This window comes from Rhinichthys klamathensis, unplaced genomic scaffold (genome assembly GCF_029890125.1).
Source record: "Rhinichthys klamathensis goyatoka isolate OS25496 unplaced genomic scaffold, OSU_Roscu_1.1 h1tg000473l_1, whole genome shotgun sequence".
In the NCBI taxonomy this organism is placed as follows: domain Eukaryota; kingdom Metazoa; phylum Chordata; class Actinopteri; order Cypriniformes; family Leuciscidae; genus Rhinichthys; species Rhinichthys klamathensis.
The window spans coordinates 51,743-68,417 of NW_026606961.1; the positions used below are offsets into that span (position 1 = coordinate 51,743).

A 16,675-nucleotide genomic window follows, 5' to 3' on the forward strand; every position below is an offset into this window, starting at 1 on the left:
TGTTATTAAATAAAACTATTTTATTAAAGATTTAAAGTTTAACATCCGAAGGGCTTGCCACACAGGATACAATGTATCGACTTATTGTGAGAGAACTAAACAGGCCATCTTCAGTGGTATTTCTGGGTTAGTCTTCTCCTCCACAAATCATCTTCAGGCATTCACCGTAGCTGCCAGACACATCAGACTGAAATGAAGGAGAGCAAAGTCACCCACATGAACACTAAGACAATCAGGACAGACTGTACATCAGATACAAACTATCAGTCATCACCAAAATATGGGTTTCATTTGCATTTTCATTGTCAGATTTAAGGAACGGACTGTGTCAAATCCTCCACTTGTTCATGTGCTTGTGAACTTTTCTAGTGACCAAATATTATTAATGTATTTTAGCATCTCTTGAGAGCATGATTAAATAAACCTGAGGATCAGGAGGTCAGGTACTACTCAATTCAAAGAAAGATGGCAGATGACCTGAACCTGTGCTGAAGCATTTATATCAGCAGAGAATACGTACATTTATTTCCTTGTTGAGTGAATTCTGATAGAGCTTCTTGAATTCCGCTCTGATGTCCAGCATGTCGACCTCTCCACGGCTGACCATTACTCTAGTCAAAGTGATTTCATCTGTACCTGCTCCCTGCAGATTCACAAATATAAAACATAGTCCTATTTTAAATACAAACATCAGAGTCGTACAAACACAATGATAGAATATAATGTGTTTCTTGCAGTACCTTCATGCTTTTGTAGAGTTTTTCAGCAAAATATGCAGGAGTACTCATCACACACTTTACTATAAGAAAAGTGTGTATTGGATTAAAAATATGTAGAGGTAAAAAATGTAACAAATATTCGAATACACTTTTTGTGTATTTGCATTCATAATAATTCATAATTTAAAATATACCAATGGCAACAAGCAGCTCCTCCAGGTTTCCTGACATTTCCTTCTCGATGCTCTTCTGCAAAGTCTTGCCACTGATGTTTTTATATTCCAATATTGCTGCAACCGGACATGTCAAGTTATATTTAAAACACACCTGCCATTTCAGTTCCAATATGAAACACTTGTGTTTATATATTGATGATTATGTTGGTACTTTGTCTCAGGTGAGGGATGCTCTTTTTACAGAGGATCTCAATGAACTTGGACTCATCAGTTCCCAGTCTCTTCTCGCCCGCCTGATAGAGGGCCTTTGGAGAAAACAGAGAACATATAGATACATCTCACATATAATCGATAGATACAAGAAAACATAATCTTTAACGTTGTTACAGGTGAACAAGTTTTGGCTTGATGATTGTCCATCATGGTGGGTCTAATTATAATAATAAGGACAAAATGGTGAGAGATTGAGGTGCGTAGTTGTTTATACAGTATATCTTGGCATTGTGACTAGCAAATTAAATCAAGACTTTGCGATATATCAAAGCCTGTCTTAAGAAATCCTAATTCAAGATTCAGCACAAAATATACTATTTTTTATGCCATAGACTGATTTTTTACCCATTGAAATTCTAAAGAAAAAGTATTTTGAACGAATTAATTCAGTACAGGGTGATCAGTTATTATATAAAACGGGAACTTTTTTGATATTTCTGTACCTTTGCGTCCACTTTAGCCTGATCTGCATTCACATTGGTGCTCTCGTCCCTCGCACCCTAACAATGAGAGACAAATAAAATATCTTCAATTTCCATAGTATCATCTGCAATCATTAGAATAAACCGCTATGCATGTGTATTTAATCACCTCAGCAAGCAAAAGGATGGCTTTTCCAAAATGTCCTGAAACTTCACCCTTAAGGTTCTGTATCAGTGTTTTCTTTGTTTCTATAGGGAAATGGGAAGAGAAGCAATTATAACACCATTTTGTAACTTACATATTTGACATATACTACAATATTCCTCATCTCACCCTCAGAATATGCTGCAGACAGCTCCTTGATTTGTTTATTTGTCCGTGAGGAAAGTATTTCTATCAGGATACTGTTGTCCGTTCCAGCCCCCTGAGAACATCATGAATGTATTAGGAAAACAATGAAAAATATGTACAAACATTTGGTAAATAACATGCAAAATATGTTCACATAGATGCAGCTAAATTTGTCTCAGATTATTGATAAACTGTAACAACAACAAAAAATATTCAAAAAGAAAAACTGGGAAACATAACTTACTTTCATTGCTTTGATTAGCCATTTAGCATCATTGACTGCAGGAGGTCTTGCGAGCGCAACAAGCACCCTTTCAAAGTTGCCCTGGGTGTCACTTTTCAAGTCATTTACAAGAATCTACGATCAAGACAAACAAATCATGTAGGTTTTCGTCATATAACATGGCATACACAATTAAGTATGAGCAAGTACGCAGATTTTACCCTCTTTGTGGTTTCTTGGTATGCCTTTGAAATAGCCTGCTTTTGACTGCTGCTCCTGTGGGTCAGTATCTCAATCAACGTCTTCTCAGTTGTACCTGGTATGTTTTGGTGATATAACTCATTCATTCTCAAAAATACACAATATACAAAGAGATTGCAACAACAAGACTACAACGCCATAAATAAATACTCATGTAGGCTACACATAATAAATAAACATATACATATAATGCACTTCAGGTAGGCTATGTATGTACCTATGCCTTCAATTGCTTTGCGGAGAGCTGCAACATCTTCACTGACGTTGAAGCTAGCTTTGGCTTTAATGGTACCCCTTTCCCCTGGCTAAAGGAGTAATCAATTAATCAATCTATATATATATATTAGGGCTGTCAAATGATTAATCACGATTAATCACATCCAAAATAAAAGTTTTTTTTACATTATATATGTGGGTGCACTGTGTATAATTATCTTGTATATATATAAATACACACACATGCATGTATATTTAAGAAAAAAATATTATTTATATATAAAATATTTATATATAATATAAATTATATATAAATCTATATACAGTATATACATGAAAATATTTCTTAAATATATACAAGCATGTGTGTGTATTTATATATAAATAATAATTATACACAGTGCACCCACATATATTATGTAAAAAAAACTTTTATTTTGGATGTGATTAATCACGATTAATCATTTGACAGCCCTAATATATATATATATATATATATATATATATATATATATATATATATATATATATATATATATATATATATATATATATATATATATACACACACACACAAATAACTGAAGCAAAGATATTTGTTTGTTTGTTTTACCGCTGCTGTAAATGAAGAGGGAGCAGAATTCGCAACACTTTGCAATTCTTCCTGTAACATAAGAAATTAAATTCAAATTCATACTTAAACATCACCTTCAGGGATGAGTGAATAGCTTTAAGATTTTACTTACCCACAAGTCTGCCATTTTGTTGTTGTTGATGGATTCTAGTGTGATAAACAATTCATTTACATTTCAGTATCATTACATTATTTTTCACTTTCTTTTTAAATAGGCTACAGGTAAACGACTTCCCTTCGGAAATAGATCGTAAAGACTTTACAGAATAAATACGTTTTGATAAAAACAATAAAAACTAGTCTATAATTATCATGATTTCTGAGTCAGAAATTCTGACTGACTATCACATTAACGCACTTTCTGTATCTCGATCTGCTGGACATCGATTGCACATCTAAAGCTGAAGTTATGTTGATCAGAATCTAATTAAGATTTAGCTTTGTAAGTGATAGCTGCATTTTTGTCTACTTTTTATTAAATTTGCACTTACCTTTGCGATACAAATCTACACTCAACGTGGCCCTAAATCTGGTTTAACTTCTCACCTGCTTCCTCAGGGCGTGAGTGACAACATCGTCACAAAAGAAAGACTTGCATTCTTACTGAGCCTCTCCCTTCGTGAATATCCAACGAGCTGCCATTTCATTCAAAAGAAAAATTGCAACATTTATGACCGAGACAATAACCAAACGTATGTTTTAAATATGATTCTTAAATTAATATGAATCTCACTCAGTAGCTTCTATTTTAGCTGCAATAAACTGTGGGGTACATATGATATAGCCTAGGCTACAGTATTTCTCCACCAGACAGCTGGGACAGTTTTCATGAAACCCTGATAAATATTCAGTGGAGACCAAAGTGTGACAACTAGCACTGGTCAAACCTAAATTAATTAAATATGAAATATAACCAAGATGCTCTAAAACTAGTTTATTCACCACTCCTGTGAAGGAAGAGGAAGCATGCGCAAAACTCACCAAGCCATCCTGCAATACAAATTTGGATTCAGCAATATTCTTCAATATCACTTTACGGTATAGGCCATACAGCTGCAAAAATACAGTTCTTACGACTGAATGAGATTTTAAAGACTCAACAACAATAAAGGCTGTCATATTATCACTGATTCCTGGTTGACTGCAGCAATTAGTTTAAATGAAATCTTCTGGCCATGGGTTGTATATCCAATTCATAAGTAATGCTAATTAAACCAACACTTAGAAGTGCTACAAACAGTTTTTCTATACTTTTTAAATCATCTTTGCCCTTCATAATACAAACTAATAAATGACATATGGCCCTCTGTCTGGTTTAAGACATGATGTCATGATCTCAAAAGATTCTTAGTGAGCCTCTCCCTTCGTGAATAACATGCTGCTATGAATTTTAAACATAATTCAAAAGAAAACTTTCATAAAGTCTCCAACTAAAATTAAAATTGATGAAAAGTTCAATAATCATATATTCAATTTGAGCAAAGTGTGACACAATTTAGGAATATTCAGTTTATTCATTTATTTTAATTGCTAAAAAGGCACAAGTACAGGCATCATGTTGATATTCCACCATAAATGATAGCACCAAAAACTGACATCTCCAAAACTTTCCTTTGTCTGATAGGCACTCACTTAGACACTAAGCAATGGACAAAACTTAACAAATTTACAGAGAGAGAGAGAGAGAGAGAGAGAGAGAGAGAGAGAGAGAGAGAGAGAGAGAGAGAGAGAGAGAGAGAGAGAGAGAGAGAGAGAGAGAGAGAGAGATGACTCAGTATGAAATAATAATCATAGTACTTGCCATGCTTTCCACTCCCAGTGCTTTAAAGATTCTGGATATTCTTGATCAAATTAGCACCATGTGATGTCGGATGACTTGATACAAAATTACAGATTTTTTTTTTACATACTATACAGTGAATAAAATCAAATACATGTGCCTTACCTAATACATGATGTGACATTAATACAAAACTAAATAATCCAAGATAACATGAGGTGAATAATCTTAAAAAACAACAACAACAAAAACGAAGATATTTGGTAGTGTTTGGTTATATCAGTACAGACAGCAGTCATATGAAACAAAAATACATTTTGTTGTCCAGTGTTTGAAAATATAAGATGCTACAGCATTTAAATGGAGTCAGCAGACTGACAGCAATAGTGATAGTGATCAATAGTGGTTATCAAATCTATGATCTACTGTATATAACCATACAGCTAATCGAAACATTTGGTTTCTTGTCTGCAAGTACCGAAGGTTTACACAAACTAATAAATGCGTCACTTTGGGCAGTCTATTTAGATTTGGAATTAAATATATCGCACTTGACAAATATCAACATGGCACACCGGTGATCATCAGGCCAAAAGTAAATTACACAATGAGCCAGAGCATCAAAACCAGATCAAAATACAGAGATGACCATGTCATCCGATAATTGCACTTAATAAACGTATTTACATCACTCGCCCGGTCCAAAGCGTTGGCACTCATCCTTCCTTTAATACTTTCATGTGTTTTTACATTTGATAAAAAAGCAGATGCAGCAATAGAAACTCTCCATTCATTTAAACAAAGTGGCTGAGCTACCACCGAGCCATTGTGTGATCCTCATACACAGCAATGATTTGAAACTGAGATTGGAAACATACGATCTAAAGACACCATTATGCGTTGTTCATTTGTGTTTGAGGTAGCTCAGTTGTGAAATGATTTACACTGCATAGCTGGCAAGCATACTTTCCCTTTTGTCCTCATGGTCATACAAAAATACATTAACATCATATGTCATTACAAATATTCATAGAAAATGTTTTTTTTTTCTCTCAAATATTCTAGAAGGTCAGACTTCAGTGCCGTCATTCAGGTTGTTGTGGAGTTTGACCTCCAGATTGACCTGTTTGACCTTGACCCCATTGACCTTGTAGGTCTCAGTGTTCTTGTTTAGGACGTTGACGTTTCTTACAGAGCAGTGCTTGCTGTTGAGGTTTTTCTCCAGACGTTCTATGCAGACCTCCACCTTCGTGTTCAGAGGATAATCCTCCACCACCTTCTCAGACCTCTTTTTTACAACCCTGCGGCACTTCCTGACCATGAGACAGAAAGCTAGAAGGACCAAGAAAAGTAGGACGAAGGCTGCCACTCCACCCCCAATGGATCCTCCCATTTGGGGATTGAAGGTGCCCGATGGTTCCACTTCAAGCTTCAAGGTCTTCATGTTGGTGCCATTCTTCACCTGGTCACCTTCATTGTCATAGATCAGGGATTCATCCAGCATTAGGCGACCTGAACGGTCCACCAGATCTCGCCGGCTTCGCTTGAGCTCATAGGTCACCGAGCGTTGGATTCTGGGAGCAGATATGGACTCGGGTCCAATAACGTAGATGACCTGGAGGTACCATTGGTGCCCAGCCTCAACCTGAAGAAGAGTAAACGCAACAAATAGGATTTTTTATAAACGCAAAAAAAAAAAGAAAAAAGCTCTTGTCCTTTAATCAAGTTCCCTATAGTCATGGCAGACTGTTAGTCTGGCAATTTTCCCTGAACAAACAGATTAAGGAATTTCCCTGAAGGGTACAATTGAATAGCTTTGGCTCTGACATTTGCCAAGATTTCTAGTATGTGTCAAAGAGAAGGTCTGTTTAACAGCTTGACTTTTTGGGAGAATCTTACAGCCACTGACCTTATAAAGGGCATCAACCTTCATTGTGAAGCCGTCTACACCTGGCATCGCAGACAAGGACTGGAGGTCAGGAATGTCAGATGCAAAGTTGGCCTCAAAGGGAACATCATGGAAGTAGCGTTCGCAAACATCAGGCTGCTTCCGGTCCTGTGCGATACATTTTTTACAATTATTACATGGCTCTCTGAAATACTTCATTCTGTTTGGTCAATCATGGCATCATGTTATCTATAATTTATGAATATTCACTGTCGCCTATGGCAACGCTATATATCATCCCGCTTAACCGGAACTTGCGCCATCTTGTGTCGCAGTTATTGTATGTACTGAAAATTACCTCAGAGGATATTGTAATATTAATATTATTGTAATGCTGTTGCCATGTTTGTCTTGGCCGATTGTCTTTCTTAGTGGAAGCTTTAAAGGGATAGTTCACCCAAAAATGAAAATTCTGTCATCAAATTCTCTCACCCTCATGTCGTTCCAAACCCTCAAGACATTCATTCATCTTTGGAACACAAATTAAGATCTTTTTAATAGAATCCGAGAGCTTTCTGTCCCACCATTGACAGCTATGCAACTACCACTTTTTTAAGCCCCAAAAAGGTAGTAAAGACATAAAAGTAATCCATGTGACTCCACTGGTTTAACCTCTATTTTATGTAGCGACGCAAGTGCTTTGCTTTGAGAGCCTTTCTTGAGCAGCAAATCAGCATATTAGTATGATTTCTGAAGGAACATGTGACACTAAAGATTGAAGAAATGGCTGCTGAAAATTCAGCTTTGAGAAATTTTTACATCACATGACATGAGTAAATTACATTTTAAAATATACTAAAACAGAAAACAGTTATTTTAAAATTGTAATAATAATATTTCACAATATTATATTTTTTATTTATTTAAAATAAATGCAGGCATGGAGAGCATAAGAGACTTCTTTCAAATAAATCTTACCCACTGTAATTAATAATATAGAATGTAATTAATATATACAGTATTTTAAATCATATGTTATGTATATGCTTGGTGTCTGGGTCCTGATCACAGGGCTTATTGAAAATGGATAACTGTAAATTTTCTCTTAGTTAATAATTGATCATTGCCATCATTTTCCCACCTTTTAACTTATTTCAATTGCATCTTTAAAACTTTCCCCTGTAAAATCGTATTACAGTGGTCGTCTCAATATTAGTTCCAAGGTATACAAAAAGAGTTTGATCTTCAAAATACCTCTTGAAAATGCCCATCCAAAAAAAGTATTTCAGTTAAAACATAACCACACCTTGTTAGACCGGTTAAACTGGTCTGGGCTTGTTACAATAGACACATACCAGAAGCAGGAACCTGTGTTTGAGGTGCTTGTTCGGTTGAATGCAGCCATACTGAGGGCCTTCGTTATACAGGGTGCCTGTGGGGTCGAAGAAGGGCACATAGCCATCCCGCCCAGTACACAAATATACTTTCTCCAGCTGCAGCTTGTAGGCTGAATTCAGGTTCTGGTCAGGATTCCACAGTACTCTACCAAAAAGCGTTTGACCTGCATAATATCAAACAATGAATAAAGGAATGCATAATGGTGGCAATAATCCTCCGTTTTCATTGATTTGCTAATTTTACCCATCGAAAAGGCTCCTTTATAGTCCATCTCAGCCACTGACATGTCTGCGAGAGCAGGATCCATTAGAAAGACTTTGTCGTTATTACAAAGCTGGAACTCAGTATTCAGCGAGTAGACTACAGGAACAGGGCGGTTGGTCTGCTGGAAGGCGATGGGCAGCAGGAACCTATCGATTGAGAGAGAGTGTTACAAGCCCTTGCACGTTGATGAATACTCTTGTTGACTCACACAAACAGTCTGCGTCTGATGAAACCAGCAAAAGTGGATGACAACTGCAATATCTTTCAACCTTGCTGGCTCGGCTCAGAAAAAAACATCTTCAAAACAAAAAGTCATTTAAGAGCCCTCAAGGAGTTATCAATGGAAAAGCTTCATGGTAACATACTTCTCTGGAGCATGGGCCGTGCAGGAAAGAGGCTTATCCCCAGAGTCAACCCATGCCTGTGTTGGCTGTACTGTGCAGGGGATGAGGAAGACTGTGTACTCTCCAGAGTAGTCTTTCCTAGAGCACAACAGCAGCAAGCACACGGTCAGTGGCATTAAGGTAGGTACAATTTGTTGATGTGACAGCATTAGACTTCACGCTGCTCACCTGCTGTAGGAGCTTGTGGCTCTCCAGAGCTGGTAGGGTGAATCAAAGGACTGTGCGCTCCACACCAGCTGCAGGTCGAATTCAATGCCTCCCAAGTGATCTGGAGCCATCAGATGAGACTTCTGTCCAGGGAGGGTATGATGTTCAGGGACAAATTGACCTAGAGGGAGATGAAAGTTTTATCAAAATTTGGTCTAATTCGCATCCGTCTAGAAAAACAATGGAAAAGTAGTGGAGTGGAATGGACAACCACGCTCTGTGCGAATGGCCCCTTAGATGTAACATATTTACTTGAAGTATTCCCTGAGAGTTTAAGGAAACTCCAAAATATGCATATTTTATTACAGTTTATCCATTTCTATCTGTTGATTTCAATTACAATACACATCTTTAAAGGTCATTTTCACTTTGACACACACAGCACAACAGACTATATACTTATTTATATAAATCGCTACACTAAGCTATTTCATGATTTTAATTGATTTCAATTTTACATTCAGTTGAATTAATTATTAGCTTTTCATCAACAAATCCCCTGCAGTTCCCTCATTTGGGAAACCCTGCTCAAATGCAATGACATTCATTTATTTTCAAATGTCCAATTGCGTCCAAATACAATTTGAGGGCAAGTTATGTTCACAAATACAATGAAATGAAAACAAATAGCTAAAAACACAGACTACAGACCTCTGAACTTGGCATGGGTTTTGAACTCAATCACCAGTCGTCCGTCATCCCTAATGAATATCCGAATGATCTGTAATCTAGCTGACAGCACGCTGTCGGTCTGAATTCCTAGAGTAAAGAGAGATTCATAAGCAATCAGTCAGCATCAGCTGCAACATTAACACAGTTAGATGATGACATCAGTTAGAACAACACAGAGTGTACCTGAGTTTGTCCATTGGTTTTGGGTCTGTTGATGAAAAAACATGTACCTGTTCTCCATAAGACTGTATCGTAGAAGAAGGAGAACTCCATCTCTGTGTGGTGCTCCAAGGAGGCCCATCCACGAGGAGCCGTCACATAGATGTAGGACACATAGAGCGGCACCTGAACTGTCAGGAACGACTGAGCCGAATCTCTGACCTGCAAAAATGCCACCACACACCCATTTGAATTGCTGTATAGACTAAATCTGCCACATCAGATTTCAGCTAGACAGGAATATTTGTACATAATTTGTGATGGGATGCAAATCATGTGTTCAAACGAACCTGAAAGTCAGCAGTTACTGATCCTCCACATACATCGATAAGCTCTGTCATGTCATAATACGCATCAAATGTCCATATGCAGCTCTTCAGATTGAGATGCTTGTATAGCTGGATGGTTCTGGGTTCTCGAACACCGGGGTTGAACTGGTATGGACGGTCATATCCAGGGCCCAGGGATATGCTGTCATATGACACGTCATCCAAGAAGCCGGTTTCTGGGGGAGAATTTACAACGTGTTTTCAGAAAAATATGTTTGCAGTCTCAATATATATAATATATAATTCTTATATTTAATATTTAACTCCATATTAAAGCATTCTTCTGTAAAGATAATTCCAATAATTCTACATAATATGAGAATAACTAATTCATGTAGAGTATTAACCTTATTTTTCAACACAGAAGTAAGCTATTTCCAGTGAATGAGCGAGACTTTCGATTCATAACTAAATAACTAGAAGAATAAAGTGCAGTAAACGGTAAAACTAATTGCACTACAAACCAGGGTATTTACTGTATGGTTATGATACTAAATTAAAATAATATGAATACAAATACCAGTTTGCAACATAAATCAGCATAACAGTTCAAATAACTGGAAGCCTTGCACATTCAAGTTAAAGATGGCTGCGTCCGTTTTTACATTAAAACAGGTGGATAAGATTAGTTTGCATCTGCTTTGGTCTGATCTGGTCTACTGTAGTATGCAGCTACTCTCACCAGAAATGCCATGTAGGTCTTTAAGTGTGACCAGGTTGGAGCAGACGTGCTGCTGACGGTAAATAGACTCGGAGAGCAGGAAGTGTAGGTTATGCAGAGGCATGGTGGACACCAATGGAAGCATTCCATCCTGATGAGGGATCTGCACTGAGATATGGATCCTGTTCAGAGAGAGAAAAAAAGAAACACTCACTTCATAAAATGCAATTTTCTTCTTTGAAGGACCGAACATAGGTTGGGAAATGTATTGGTTTGGATTTGCAGTTGTCTGACAGGTTTATTTTTTCAAACGTATAAATTCATTTTGATCTTGTTTTGCCCAGAGGCAAAAATGATGTAGAGCTCTACAAACCTAACAGCTGCGGTTTCAATCGAAACCTATTTTTAATTCCTGTCTCTCAAAAAAAATTTACTGGTATCTGTCTGTTATCATTTGCTTACAAAAAGTCTCTCCTGACCTGTTTGGTTGCTCTTTGTGTTTGACATCCAGGTATTTTAGAGTGGCTATAAAGGACTGGGCCTGGAAGCCTCGAGCGGTTCCCGTGGTGACGGGGGTGTGGCATATCGATCCCTCAGTGCCAATAGTGACAATGTTGCTCCTCAGTGGAGTTCCCAGATGCCCGGCTTTATCTCTGGCCTGAGCTACACAACGCACATGGAAGCGTCTGCTGAAATAGATACTGTCCAGGACCTGTGTAGCAAAAATATATTTATTTAACTACAGGAAATTAGAAGTTGCAAAAAAAAGTGAAAATGCTTCCAGATCATACATATGCATATTAAATATATGACTACTGATTGCGGTAATTAGAAGTTTAAGGTTAACGATTGTAATATTCTATCCATGACAAACAATTATAAAGAAAATAATAGACTAACCATGTGATTGACTGTGGTGTAAGGTGTGTTATCCGTCACTGTCTCAAAGGGTGACCGTGCTCCGCTGGTGTCTGTGGGAGTTGCGACCTCCCAGCTGAAGTGGACAGAGGTCTGATTGATGCCTGCCTCCTCACAGCGCTCTCTCATGACTGAGTATTTGGGGTAATGGGGGTCGCAGGGAGTCACACAGACCAGCGGATATCCTGGAGATGGAAGCTTCTTACTGCCCTCTTTAGTGACCTCCTGGACATAGTCATAGTCTGACAGAGACACCACCTGTGAGGAGAACCAAAAGTCCACATGAAACCAGACTTTAATAGACTCAAATTAAAAAGACTTCTGAAATCTCACAGCTATAATATTGGATTTATGGATCTAGACAAATATAAATAAATTAGTACAATTGAATATAATAAAAAATTAATGTTCAATGATATTGAAATAACATACTGATTTCTAAAGTGACTTTTGTGACATCTATGCAGTGATTTACTTATTTGTCACAATATTGTAGGCAAATGTCTTAAATTTCCAGATTTTTGCAGAAGATTTGAGGGGAAAAAAACATTTAGGTTCAATAATTATTTTTAAATTACAACTTTTATTTAACAAGGGCGCATTAAATTAACCAGAAATTACACTAAACGTATTTATGTTACAACATATTTATGCTCAAATAAATGCTTTTCTTTTTCAATTAATCAAAAATAATGCAAAAATTGTATTACAGTTTCCACTAAAATATTAAGCAGCACAACAGTTTTCAACAATGATAAATAACAGTATGAAATGTTTCTTGAACACCAAATCATCATATTATAATGATTTCTGAAGGATCATGTGACACTGAAGACTTGAGTAATGATGCTGAAAATTCAGCTTTCCATCACAGGAGTAAATTACATTTTAAAATATATTTAATGTAATTTTTTTAATTACATTTAACAATACTTCTGTTTTGATTTTGATCAAATAAATGCAGCCTTGGTGAGCATAAGGGAAAAAAAAAAAAAAAAAAAAGAAGGCTTCTAGCAGAACCCAAACTTTTGAACGGTAGTGTGCAATTAATTTGATTAATTAATATGATGCAATTCAATTAAACATTTTAATCGAACTGACAAGTATTCAGATTTTGATATACTAAATATCAGTCCCACAAGCATCTACTGTACATCTCTTACAATGGGTGGGGCTGGAAGGATGAGACTTCCTGCAGCTTCCTGATCTAGGATTGTGACTGTTGCCATGGTAATCTCTCCAAGCACAGCTTCAACAGGGTCGTCTGGACCAAGGACCAACGAGAAAGACTCGTGCCACTCTCTGTCCTCATTGGACAGAATCTCTACCTTAAACAGGATGTGGTCCACACCTGAGGACACAACAGAATTTTTATCATTGATTAGAATGAAGGTATAAAAGTAAAAAAAAAAAAAAAATATATATATATATGACTTACCAGGGCTGAATTTAAGGACTCGACTCTTGGGGTTATAGTCTACACCAGATTGGGCCGATCCATCCCTTGTGCTGCATCGGATCTTGGAGGTGCGGTCAAGGTCTCCTTTACGAATTACCTTGATATTCAAAACCTCGATTCCATCAGGACCAGGGGGCTCACGAACTTGGTATGAGGCTTGTTCAAACTCAATCGTAGGTGCTGAAAAGCATGATGTGCAGTTTTTTTACATTTATGCATTTGGCAAACACTTTTATACAATGCAACTTACCGTGCAATCAAGCTATACATTCTATCACCCTGAGAATTCCATGGCTTCCTGTTGCCAAGCTCTACCAGAACATTTTCAAGCAAATCTCTAACTACTCACCATCTTCATCATTTGTGATGGTCACAGTCACAATGTCATTGACTCCTATCATGGCTCCAATCCAGTGGTCACCCTGTGGGCTTCCAAGGTGGACCTGAAACTCCTCTTCAGGCTCAAAAACTGAGTCATCTTGAATCATTATAGTACAATTCTTCACCTGCCAATCAGGAGCAAGAGGTTTTAAAATTCTTTGTCCATCATTCTTTTGTTCCAAAGTCAAAATTGCTGAAGTGATTATAAATTAATTAATGACAAAACACATTTATCGTACCTTCTCCCCTTTTCGGAAGGTGATCCTAGAATCATCTGCATTTCTCCTCTCCTCAAAGTCGTCCATTACCATGGCGGACATTGTACGCGTGAAACATCGGACGGAAGACTTATAGGACAGATCTCCTATCCTAAAAATGGGGATGTGCAGGACACCATCTTTTTCCTTTATGGTATACGCCAGCTTCTCAAACTGCATGCTAGGTACTGTAAGAAGAAAGCATATGATGTTACGTGCTTGCTAAATCACAGTGATAACCATTGTAATGGACAAGTAAACGCACTGTCTTGGGCGGTGTCCGTGATGTAAACAGAGGCTTCATATGGGTCAGTCATGACCGCTCCGTTAGGAGAGCTAAGAAACACAATGAAGGACTCTTTCCCTTCAATTGTAGGGTTCTGGATGTCATCCATTATGGTCAAACTGCATGTCTATGCAAAAAAAAATATCAAAATCTAACGTGATTTTATTGCAATGAGGCCTGTAAATACAAATCGTCTTACAGTTTGTCAGAACACATGTGAGAACAGTCTAGTTTTATTACCTCCTCCGTCTTGCCTGGTTTAAACTCCACCTTTTTGGAACTCGGGATGTAGTCAACACCGGGCGTTGCTGAATCTTGTTCTGCAGGACGTGTGGCACACCACACAGAGGTTACTGAGGAAAGGTCACTGCCCTGCCGCAGAACAGGGATTTCAATGGTGCCTGTGGGAAGATATTTCAGACTATTAATATTACATAGATATTGTATTGCACAGATTACAAAACTGACACCCATGATATTGTCTACAACAGATGATCTCCACAAACCTGCATCTTCACTGAAGGTGAAGGTCCCATTGCCCAGGAAGACAGTGGAGGCATCATTTGGCCCGTCTATGATGACTTTAGCCACGGTGACATCACCCATCCGTGCATTGTCTGAGGCGTCCGACAGCACCAGCTGAAACTCCTCAGAGAGTTCATACTCGCTGTCATCAATCAGCTTTACGTCACAGGTGGACATGCTCACACCTGGGCCAAAGATGACTCTGTTGTCACTGCTCATGCCACGGGTCTTATAGTCAGAGCCGGACTCCAGAGCGTGAAGGCTGCTGCCCCGGGCAGACTTCGGCACAGTGTAGCAGAGGGCCGAGACTGTGCTGGTGGTGTCACCTGATCAAAGACAAGAGATGACCTTTAGATGATGATGATGAAGATGATCATTTTACTAGGATTGTGATCATTTCTAATTTTTAGTCCTACCATCAATACACTATAATTTACAAATTTATACATGTACACATTAATATTCATTGGCTTCTTGACTTCAGACATTTTTGGCTGATAATTTTTTTTTTTTTTTTATCATTAATAATTAATATAAAAGCTGATAACCGACAAATGGCCAATATTGAAATCTATAGTATTTATACTTCTTTGCCTACATAAATACTAAATCAATAAATTCTGGTTGATAAGCCAATTTTTTCATGTTATGGTCGAAAACCGACAAATGCCCAATATTAAAATGTATCATATTTATAATATCTGGATTTAGGGATCATAATATTATAATGTACAGTATTAAAAATTTAATATTTTGGTAATTTATTTTGAGATTAGCTAAAGATTACATTTAACAGTTAATAAATTATTAGTGTTTATTAAGTTATTCAATGAAGCGAAAGTATAAATATAAAAATTGGGGAAAATGTACAATGTACAAAAATGTAAATGTAAAATGTACAAAATGTTAATAAATGCAATACTGACTGATACTGATAAACTAATCACTAATATAAGCTGATTAACAATATAGCACTGATATATCATGTACCTCTACATACAATTTAAACGATACACACAACAGCCCCAATATTCAGATTAGGACAGGCCCTTAAATTATACATTTTTTTGTGCCCAATCTTAAATATGCAGTAACATTCTTGAGCATTATTCTCGGGAATACGATTTGTAACATATGCATCTGTTAAAAGCTTTTTTTGTAGGAATTGGTTCCACTGACCCTTTCTCTCAATAGGAGCAAAGATAAAGCCTTTGCTCTCATTGACGTGGTAGGTCTTCTTATCAAACTGCAGAGTGGGTTCATCCTCCGTGTCATTGATATTGACTTTAGCTCGGGTCACTGACCCCAGTAGGGCGTACACTGGCATACTCAGCTCCACATTAAAGCTCTCGATGTTCTCAAAGACCTGGTCATCGTTGATAACAATGGTGCACACCTTGCTGTCTTCTCTCTCATCAAACTGAACCTGAAGAACATTAAAAAGCTTCTGAATGTTCTAGACTAATAATGCGTCCATCAAATCAAAGGGAATTTGATATAATTTTGCAATAATAAAGAACATACAACATACCTGTCCAGCATACTCAACATAGTCCTGTTGTCCGACCCGAGAACCCATGCTAGAGGTGGAGGTGGCAGTGCCTTGTTCGGTACGACACAGCACAATAGCATACTGGTTCAGATTTCCAGTCCTCTTTACTGTGACCGCCACGGTTCCATCTTTTTCACTCACATTGTAGCTGCAGACAGAAGACAAAACATTACTAAGAATTAATTTCATCAATTCATGA

At 37.4% G+C, this 16,675-nt stretch overlaps 2 protein-coding genes across 4 annotated transcripts in view; both read right to left on the bottom strand.

Moving 5' to 3' along the window:
• anxa3a (annexin A3a) lies at positions 1-3,446 on the bottom strand. The gene is made up of 13 exons (XM_056236908.1): positions 3,389-3,446; positions 3,256-3,306; positions 2,644-2,731; positions 2,387-2,481; positions 2,187-2,300; positions 1,925-2,015; positions 1,760-1,839; positions 1,612-1,668; positions 1,107-1,200; positions 914-1,009; positions 741-799; positions 521-643; positions 1-187 (listed from the first exon to the last, which is right to left on the bottom strand). The coding sequence occupies exons 1-13, from the start codon at positions 3,401-3,403 to the stop codon at positions 128-130; spliced, it is 1,023 nt and encodes a 340-aa protein (XP_056092883.1). The 5' UTR covers positions 3,404-3,446; the 3' UTR covers positions 1-127.
• A 2,319-nt stretch (positions 3,447-5,765) lies between these two features.
• fras1 (Fraser extracellular matrix complex subunit 1) overlaps positions 5,766-16,675 on the bottom strand; it is a 120,288-nt gene continuing 109,378 nt past the window's right edge. For all 3 annotated transcript variants that reach the window (XM_056236941.1, XM_056236940.1, XM_056236942.1), the window contains 21 exons: positions 16,456-16,624; positions 16,104-16,350; positions 14,906-15,250; positions 14,640-14,800; positions 14,379-14,526; positions 14,096-14,301; positions 13,825-13,981; positions 13,455-13,655; positions 13,180-13,367; positions 11,999-12,274; positions 11,578-11,810; positions 11,120-11,280; positions 10,399-10,613; positions 10,120-10,270; positions 9,869-9,976; positions 9,179-9,338; positions 8,972-9,088; positions 8,586-8,752; positions 8,300-8,505; positions 6,966-7,112; positions 5,766-6,701 (listed from right to left, as the gene is read on the bottom strand). In XM_056236941.1, coding sequence (XP_056092916.1) covers positions 6,126-6,701; positions 6,966-7,112; positions 8,300-8,505; positions 8,586-8,752; positions 8,972-9,088; positions 9,179-9,338; positions 9,869-9,976; positions 10,120-10,270; positions 10,399-10,613; positions 11,120-11,280; positions 11,578-11,810; positions 11,999-12,274; positions 13,180-13,367; positions 13,455-13,655; positions 13,825-13,981; positions 14,096-14,301; positions 14,379-14,526; positions 14,640-14,800; positions 14,906-15,250; positions 16,104-16,350; positions 16,456-16,624 — 4,339 coding nt within the window. In that variant the 3' untranslated portion in view covers positions 5,766-6,125. The remainder of the gene's footprint in view (positions 6,702-6,965; positions 7,113-8,299; positions 8,506-8,585; positions 8,753-8,971; positions 9,089-9,178; positions 9,339-9,868; positions 9,977-10,119; positions 10,271-10,398; positions 10,614-11,119; positions 11,281-11,577; positions 11,811-11,998; positions 12,275-13,179; positions 13,368-13,454; positions 13,656-13,824; positions 13,982-14,095; positions 14,302-14,378; positions 14,527-14,639; positions 14,801-14,905; positions 15,251-16,103; positions 16,351-16,455; positions 16,625-16,675) is intronic.